Below are 9584 nucleotides of genomic sequence, written 5' to 3'. Positions count from 1 at the left end.
TCGCGTCGCTCCCGCCCCGGTTCCAGGCTCTCCTCACCCATGGACTCAGCGGGAAGTTAGAGCGTCTGCGTGCGCTCGGGGCCGGCCAGAGGATGCGCAAGGTGGAGAGCCGCGGGGACGGGGGGAGAGAGGTAAAGCCCGGGTGCTCTGCGGGCGGCGGGCGGCCGGGGGGCGCGAGAGGTGCAGGCTCGGGGAAGCCGGCTCTGGTCTCCCTGTGAACGCACCCTGGGGGAGCCCGCCGCGCTCTTGGAGACGACCGCTTGCAGGGCTCCTTGCTTTGCTGTAGCGGGACGCGCGCTGGCCAAAGCGACCCAAGTAGGCAAATGACCTCTAGGCCGGCAGAGTTTTTCTCTCTTTCTTTGGAGGAGAAGCCAGCGGGGAGGCGAGGGGGAGAAGAGAGGATACCAGGCATCTGTAGTCCGATGACTGGAACGGAGCTTGGGGAGCAGAAAGGCATTCAGCATTAAGGGGAGTGGAGAAGATGCTGGCTTGAGCGATTTCTTGGGTCCAGATGTGTTGTGTCTGCCGCGGTGAGGTGTCCTGTGTTGGCTGAGGGTTATTCGTGTCCCTTTTCCGTCTCTCTCCACCCGCCACACTATTTTGTTTCTGTGCATGGGGATATGTACCATAACCATGTGATGGATTCTCATTTCCCTTCTGTCCCTGGATTCGAGTGATTGGGAGTTTGGCGACGCTTTTCCCCCAAAGTTGGAGGGTCAGGAGCGCGGAGACGATCTGGAAAGGAGGAGGCTATAGGGAGGCTGTGATCAGCCGGTTCAAAGTGCAGTCACGTTTACATCTGTGAAAGCGGGGCAGAAAGAGCTGCGTTTAGGTCAGCGCATAACTACAGAGCTGGAGGACCCAGGCCCCGGAGTAAAGAAGATGGGGCTTTTTGTCCCATGGCGCCCTGGTGAAGGCCGCTGGAGGCGTTCCTGGCAAAGACACTTCAAGCTCATCGCTAGAAGTGGAGTGACGGGGGTGCTATCAGCCAGACTCCAGCAGCGACTGGGCTCTTCGCGTATTCTAAGCACTGAAGAGCAGTCAGGGGAGCTGTCCAAATCGCCCAGGAGCGGCTGCGAGGTAGAGCAAGCAACGCCAAAGATACCGGTATTAATATTCCAGTCTTGGTCATCTCTCCTGGCTTCTGGTCTCTCTTCCCCGCTTCCCTCCCCGTCTCATTTCCCTCCCATATGTTTCACACAGGTGGTGAAGATTATTCAATGCCTTAAAGCTCCCTTCCGGTTTATGGGTGAAGGTTCCACATTTTACAAAGCATTTGTTTTCTTAAGCCAGACCCTCTTCTTTGCTCCAGACCCTCAAGGACCCCTGGAAATATTGCATTGTCGTGCCCCTCTCTCTGAACTCCTCCCCCATCCCCTTTACTCAGCACACCTCATAAAGTAGAAGCAAGTGAGCAGATGTATAAACATGATTTTAGAAGAGGAGCACGGATGTGACATCCTCTTTCAGGCTGACAGCCCTTAAATTTCATTAACAAGCCACTGAGCCTCTCTACCAATAAGAATGCTACCAATAAGAATGATTAGTCAGGTGAGGGTCCCCACATGAAATCTCTGCGCACTAACCTGTGACACCAGCCGGTTACTCGAGGTGCTGCAAACAGTTCTGTGAGGGTGGAGGTGGGGAGGAAGACGCATCGCAGCGCACACAGAAGCTGAACATGTCCGTGTAAATAACGGACAAATTGTATATGCAGAGCGAATCTTTCTGTCAGGATTAATCGGGTACTTAGAATTCACACGAAGAGGGAGATTCAAGCCTGAATCCATTGTTCTCATTAGCATGCATGTTTTTATGGCCACTTTGAACACTCAGGGAGTGGCCATTTGCACTACTCTTGTTTTAACTGAATATTTTAGAGTGACTTTCTGAGCATTTTCATGGTTTTAAAATGTCAGCAGTATGCATTTTATACATGTGTTCAAAGAGATTAGTTTTGGGAAGGGAAAGATAGACTGAAATGTATTTGGCAGTATCCCCGTGAGAGCTTTCAGAACCTCCTAGGAAATACCTCTCTCTAACATATCCTTTGTCCAAAGATAGACATTTGAAATGATGGCCATATATTGTTGATGTTGCTGTAACTGCTTAGACTACTTTCTGTAAATCCAATGAGATTTTATGAATGGTATGCCATTGTGCTTTAATTCTGCAATTGCCACAGAACTTCCGTGCAATACTAGATGCAATACTTCTGTAAAGATATGACTAATTGTGCTGGCTTCTATGATATTTCAAGAAAATAGATTGACAAATTTAATTTAAAATAGTCTTCTCTGAAATTCTAGCTAGTGGTTAAAAATAGGGCATGTTCCAGCTAATCACTGTGTATTGATTCTGAATGATTTAAACTTTATGAGCATTTCTAAGGAGAGATTTTCACTTTCTTTGACAGAAATTTTTAGGAACCTCAAAGTTGCCTTGTCCTGAGTCTGTCAAACACCTATTTGCATTTAGCACAGTGAAAGACCACAGTCTTTCCTCTGGGTGAAAATGGTTATGAACCATGTAATTTGATTAGTGTTACAATCCAACGGAGGGGTTGACCTCCCTCTTCCATTTTGTCCGTTGTCCTCTGTTATAGAGTGCCATCACCAAAGGCGTTCCCTCCCTGGGGCTATACACTTTTCTTAATATTCAAAATTATTGGGTGTACTTTTACCATCCTTTTAGTAATCTTTCTTTCAAAGATTCATTGATCAAGCTAATGTTTACAAGTTGTTATATCATTTTTATGTCACTCCCCAGGTATAAAATGTCTAAAAATAAACGCTTTGAGATGAGTAGATACAGTAACTTCCACTTAAACATGATCAATAACTCATTTCACATTAAGGGAACCAAAATTTCAAGTGACTGTTGTGATTTATTATTATTTGAAAATAATCATTTCCTCAATGTTCACCCCCTGGGATATACTGATCTTCAGGTTTATAAACTCACATTTATCAAATGTGTTTTTGTGTTTGAAAGCAACTTTTTGAGGTACCTCCTGTTGTTCTTCTCATTTTAGAGATGAGAATCCAGAAAATGAGAGAATTTAAAGAACTTTTCCAAACTTTATCCTTAGAACTGGTAGAGGTAGGGAAGATGAGATGGAGCTAGGCGCTCATTAAAGTCTGAAGCCCCATTCCCTAACTTCTACACAATTACAGTGCAGCTGTTGTGACAGTGCAGAACAATTGCAAGTTGTCTTTGTGGGTGTGCACACTTCCTGCATTGTCTTAAATATATAATGGGTAAATAATGTGTTTAAAACTTAAACTAAAATAGTTTCTGAATTTTTAAAGTTGACTTACTGTGTCCTTTATGGATCTAAATAATATACAATGAATCAGGTATGTCTTCATGAATACACAGGAACTTTTTTCTCTTAAATCTTTGCATCCCTTGTCCATGATACTGATGAGATTCTCAAGGTTTGTTAAATGCGTTTATGTTTTGTTTTATTTTGTTTTGTTTTTGGCCAGTAAGGCAAGTTCAAAAAATTGCTCACATGTCCACTAGGTGGCACCCTTCTGCTAATTCCAATGGGGAAAATTATTGCCTAAAATACTGGACCTTCATAGGAGCTTCAAAAAGAAAACAACCACACACACACACACACACACACACACAACTAACATAAAGCACCACTTTATGCATTATAGCTAAAAAAAGAATTTTAAAAACAGCTCTGTGTCTGAGAAGATAATATTAGTTATGCATTTTATTTTAAAGAATGTGTATCTGGGTAGAAAAAACAATCTGTCAAAATTCATCGTGTGGCAAGCTCTTGTTGGAAAAACTCGTGGTCAGAATGGGGGTACAATATGTAATCTGTCAAGTGCTTTCTGCAATAAGTGTGCCAACTTCCCTCAAGGAGTGTAAACATGTACTGTACACGGGTCCTAGTAAACTAACATAGTAAAAAATGCCTTCTGCAAAATATCCCTTGTACTTTGTACCCATCGGCTACACTAATCTGAAATATTTTGATGTACAGTTGGTTTTGAGAATTTTTACTTTTAATTCCAGTTATGGTCTGCAACCAGATGCAAATTTTCAAATTTATGCAATTGGGAAGCTCACACAAAAAAGCTATTCTTTTATATCTGGTTAATCTATAAACATGTCATAATTTAGTCAATAAACTACTTTTTAACAAAGAATCTTGAAAATCACTTTTATAAATCACACTGCAAAACTTGCTTGATAGATATATTACTTTTCTTTCATTCCTTCATTGTTTAATTGGAAAGCGGTTTCTATGCAACTTGGAAAGAAAGTAAACTTTGGATTTAATAAAGATATTAGATATTCTTTGTAACTTGGGAAAATATGAATTTTCTACTCTCATTTTTCTTATACATATGACTATGTAATATATAAATATAGTGCATAGAAGATAATGTCTCTGCTGAGTTAAGAACATACCAAAAAGTATTCTGCGCTGAAGAATATAATTGTTTAATTCAGGGAGTGAGCAAATTGCATATTTAAAAAGATTAATTTGTGTGAAAAAGTACAGACCATTATATTATTATTGTTTCATTATATTATGAAGCACATTACATTGAAAACAAAATATTTAAACTACATTACACCCAGTCTGAAACATTATGTTATTATAAAATTTCAGCTTCTTGAGTCATGTAAATGTTTAAGCTTTACCACATGGAGGCATATTTAATGTCTTTACATTTATCATCATGTCATACACAGAACACCAGGACATTGAAAGTAAGCCTGGGGTTTGACCTTCAGCCATGTATTTGTCAGATTTTACTTCCCATGACAAATAACTGAGATCATCTGCCTAAAGAAGAGAGATTCATTTCGGCCCATGGTTTTGGAGGTTGCAGTCCATGGTCATCTTACTCCATTGCTTTTAGGTCTTTGTCAGGCAGAATATCAAAGCAGAACAGTGTGCTGGAGGAGGGAGCTGCTTACTCCATGGCAAGCAGGAAGCAGAGAGACGGTTAGCCCCTGAAAGGAAAGGCTGGGGCAAGATACAGTCCCCAAGGCTGTAGCTGCATAACCCATTCCCTACCACTGGCCCCTAACTTCTAAGTTTCCATCTAATTGTGAATCCACTGATGGATTAATCCACTGATGAAGTTAGAATGCTTATTATCTAGTCATCATCTAGAAGCCCATCATCTCTGAACACTGCTGCTTTATGGACCAAGCTCCCAACCTGTGGCCATAACAATCCACAAATATTTATTTGCCATTCAGTACTGGTTATGATGTGAAAAGAATAAATTCAAGTTCCTAGATGGCCTGTATCAACCAGTACCCTCTGTTTTCTGAGCAGGAGAAGTCAATTTCTCCATCTCTTCTGTGAATGGAGGGGACCTCATGCTGTAGAATTGAGTATTACATGAAAGGGCTTTAAATAATATTTGTTTCATACTAAGTTCTCTCATTAAATATGTACTCTAGGAACAAAAGCCTGGACAAAAGATTTAAAAAAAAAAATCAATTAAGCCACCTATAGCCACCTATTATTTTAATGGTAGAGACCCTCATGTTTTTTAGTAGACATATGTATATGATTATTCACGAGTGTGTGCACCCATGTAAATATATTGTATTCATAGTTGAGGACATGAGGTCTAATTTGGCAGACATTCAGACTTGAAGATAGTTTTGCCATATCTCAGCATCCATTTGATCAAGACTACTGTCCTATTCTTTAAAAGGCAGGACAGAAAGAAAGCACTAGCTAGTTGTAATAGTTGAATTAGCTGCTGAACATGTTGCATATTATTTCCAATGGGATTTATTTCATAAAGTCATTGGCATGAGAAAGAGAATGTTTCAAGGAAAGAGAGATGTGATGTATAGAAATATGCCAGGGGGTGAGATTTTAGTCATTGTAACTGTTGAATACCCAGCAGTTGAGTCCACACTCCAGAGTGTGTTCCCTACTAGGATTAGTGGTGGAAGTGTTCTACTGTGCAGAATCCAAAGACAGTTCTATAGATTTTTCTGATTACGCCTATGGGACATTTGAGCATAACATTATTTCTTGATTTTCTATGAAAATTACCACCTTATATCTTTATACTTTCAGAGTAACTTTATGTGTCCTAACCAAGTTCATGTACTACTGAAACATTGTCCTGGGAACACATACTAAGAACCACATACACCAAGAAAGCTGGGATAATTTTCCATCAGAAGACCTGCATGAGGTCACAGAAATGATGGAGGATTACTGGTCATAATGCGTGATCTCATGTGAATTCAGAAATGTTTCTGCCCTAGTTGGTTCTGCCTTGCTGTGAGAAGTTGTGCAGCTTAGTTTTGACCAGACCCAGCATGCTGCTCTTCTAAAGTTTTTGCTGATGTGATTCATAATAATTTTTGTGTCAATCATCAGTCTCTTTGCCTTTTCCTCACGGGATAACACTGTTTCATAAGTCTGTTAAGCTGAATGACTGCCTTCCTTCCACTTGCTAGACATTCTTATCATCTATTATATAGCAATTTAAGGAGTGCTTGCTGTGTTTAGCATGCCAGAGAGGCTGGCAAGCAAGTTCAGTGAAAAGCAGAGAGCAATTAAGAGAAAGCTCTTCTGTTGGGTATTCATTTTTGTCTGCCCATCTTGAACTCTTAAAATTTCAGACACACCTATATGCAATGGTAAATAAAACACCAACTGCCACACTAACTATAGAAACTTGCTTTTCTCCAAAATTTATAAAATGTATTGAAGTTTTATATTGAACTGTTTTGTTCAGGAATATTTAATATTCACAGTGCCCCTTGCTATATTTTCTACATAATAATTTTTTTCTGATGTTACAGTTGATGAAAAACTGAAAATTCTTATAATTTTAACTTACTTTCAATTCAGTTGTTTCAGATAGAACATCATTTCATAAATTCATAGAACCTAGAAATTGGGGCTGGGGATTTAGCTCAGCGGCAAAGTGCCTGCCTGGCAAGTGCAAGGTCGTGAGTTTGGTTCCCGGTACCGGAGAAAAACCAAAAAAAACAAAAAACAAAAAACAAAACAAACAAACAAAAAAAACAACCAAAAACCATAGAACCTAGAAATTTAAATGAGAGACTAACCTAGTCAAACCATTTGTTGAGTATATGTTATGGTTTTGTATTGTAGTTTTTATACACTACCATATTTTTGAAATTGCCAAATCATTTTCAAGTTTAGTTACTTGGGGTGGGAGGAGGCAACTTGATGTAAGGTGGAAAATACAGTAAAGCAGATTCCAGATTGAATCCTTCTCTCACCATTTAACATACCATCCATAATCCTTCCAAACCCATGACTGCATCTTGCAAAGAAAGAGGATGGTGAGAATTTCCCATGTATTGTGTAAACACAATACATGTGAGTGGGTTTGTGCAGCATGTGGTTTAAGGGAGAAAATGAATAAGTATGTTTAGGATTGATGCTACTGTGCTTCTAGAGCAGTTGAAAATTTTACTTGTTTTTGAAGGCTAATGTTGCATTTATGTTAATGGAAAGTGAATTGATATGCATGTATGCATCTTTAGCAAATATACACACATAGAACGTGAATATATGTTTATGTGTGTGTATATATGTAATATCAATGTGTATATAATTTACACTCAGTATCATACAATTAGATTATTGCAGGGCATTGAGTAAAAATCATTTTCTGACAATTCTTACCATTTTCTGACAATTCAGACCAATTTCTGCTAGTTTTAGATAGTAACTTGTTTTCCAAAAAGAATTAAGATTTTTTTGAAGTATTCCTGGTTTAATATTTTCTTTCCAGTAGTTTGGTTCCTAGAAATGACTGACTTGGAAATAATTTGCATACAAGAAGTGATGATCTCTTTCAGCTGAGATTTAAGAAAAGTTACTCGAATACATAATCAAAACTGACCTCACAAGTTGCTTATCACCTGACATAATATTATTGTAATTTATCATACAAATTGATTGCCTTTTATCCGGGGAAAAAACCTATATGTCAGATTACATATTATAAATGAAGAAAAGAGAGGAAAAAAGCTGTTTTTATTACCTTTTTTCTTACCCCTTTTTGGAGAACTAAATGATTCAATTTCTTATTTCATCTCAAGCCCTCTGCTTTGAAAATGCCAATGCCACAAAGCCAAATTACATAATTAAGAACCTGAATGAAAGGCTCTCTTGTAACCTGTTTTCAAAGAACGGTCCAGAGAGACCACTTGAAGTTGCATTAGCAATGCTTGTCTAGGAGAAGTAGGACTGTCCTGTTACTGGAACACGAGTTTACATTCAGCAAGTGGAGCTAAGTGAAAACTGATACTTAAGCTTCCGTTAATCACGTCTCACTTCTACACGTAATTTTAATGTACAATAATGGATGTAAATATGGCTACTTTTTCATTTCACATCCAGAATCATTTTTTTCATTTCACATTTCAGTCTAGTACTAAAAGTCATTTTCATAAATCAAGCTTTAATTTAATGTTTTATAAATTTGCTTAGTGACTTTCTTTGACAAAATTGAAGATTAGGAACTGAGGTGACATTCGAAGTGAGGTGAAAAATGTAACTTTTTGAGAGAAAAATAGTCTGGAATTCATGAAAGAATTCTTCAATTTAGAATAAATTATGTGTTTGACTAGGTGATCTCTGATTTAAATTTCTAGGATCTTTGAATTTATGAAATGATTTTCTATCTACCCCACTAGCTCCCAGCAAAACTTAAGGGAAAAGACTATGCATATCAATTGTTTTCTTTTTTGTGTATTGTAAAACATTTATTTTTAAGAAATAACAGTATCATTTGCACTATTGTCTAAGTTGCTCTCTTGTTGCTGGAGCAAAATATCCAACATCCACAAGTTAAAGCAGGAAAGGTTTATTTTAGTTCACAGTTTGTAGAGGTTTCAGTCCACACTTAGCTGGCTCCAAGTTAGGGTGGCAGTGGGACATCACAGAGGAGAAACAGTCCATGGCAGGGTAAGTAAGAGGCAACAAACATCCAGCCTTCCAGACTTTTATCACTTCCAGGCTACAAGCCTATTGGTTAGTGCCATCCACACCCAGGGTGGGCCTTCCCATTACCCACACCCAGAACTATGCTAATCCAATCAGTGGACTAATTTAGTTATCACACACCCTTAATCCATATTCACACAACCTAGATCAAGCTACTTCCAAACACTCCATCTATAAGGGTGTGAGTCTGTGTGGATGCCATAACTCGCATCCAGCATCTTCATTAGGTTTCTTTCCTATGCTTCTAGAAAATATATAGGGGCTGGGGATTTAGCTCAGTGGCACAGCACCTGCCTGGCAAGCACGAGGTCATGAGTTCAATTCCCGGTACCGTAAAAAAAAAATAGAAAACCAAAAGAAAATGAAAATATGTGTATTCCACTTCTTGACAGTCTCATTGGCAGTGATACAGAGATGTGACTTTGACCTGGAGTTGAAATGGAAGTGATTCACATCTATGGAGGTTGCTTATAATTGCTCTGACATGAGTGCCATGTGGCATTAGGAGTGGTTTCTTCTGCATGTCCCACTCCTTTTATATTTCTATTGGTTTACAGAATGAAGCTGTTTTTAAATGGCATTT

At 39.0% G+C, this 9584-nt stretch overlaps 1 protein-coding gene across 2 annotated transcripts in view; it reads left to right on the top strand.

Moving 5' to 3' along the window:
• Positions 1-9584, top strand: part of Dpp10 (dipeptidyl-peptidase 10 (non-functional)) — a 1310731-nt gene that overhangs the window by 658301 nt on the left and 642846 nt on the right. Inside the window, exon 1 of one of the 2 annotated variants that reach the window (XM_005397696.2) lies at positions 65-131. The exons of the other annotated variant lie outside the window; for it this stretch is intronic. Coding sequence (XP_005397753.1) covers positions 93-131 — 39 coding nt within the window. The 5' untranslated portion in view covers positions 65-92. Of the gene's footprint in view, positions 1-64; positions 132-9584 lie in introns of those variants that run through there. 2 annotated transcript variants of the gene reach the window in all.

This window comes from Chinchilla lanigera, unplaced genomic scaffold (genome assembly GCF_000276665.1).
Source record: "Chinchilla lanigera isolate Chin_1 unplaced genomic scaffold, ChiLan1.0 scaffold00058, whole genome shotgun sequence".
Lineage (NCBI taxonomy): Eukaryota > Metazoa > Chordata > Mammalia > Rodentia > Chinchillidae > Chinchilla > Chinchilla lanigera.
This window is presented reverse-complemented; position numbering and strand designations above follow the sequence as displayed.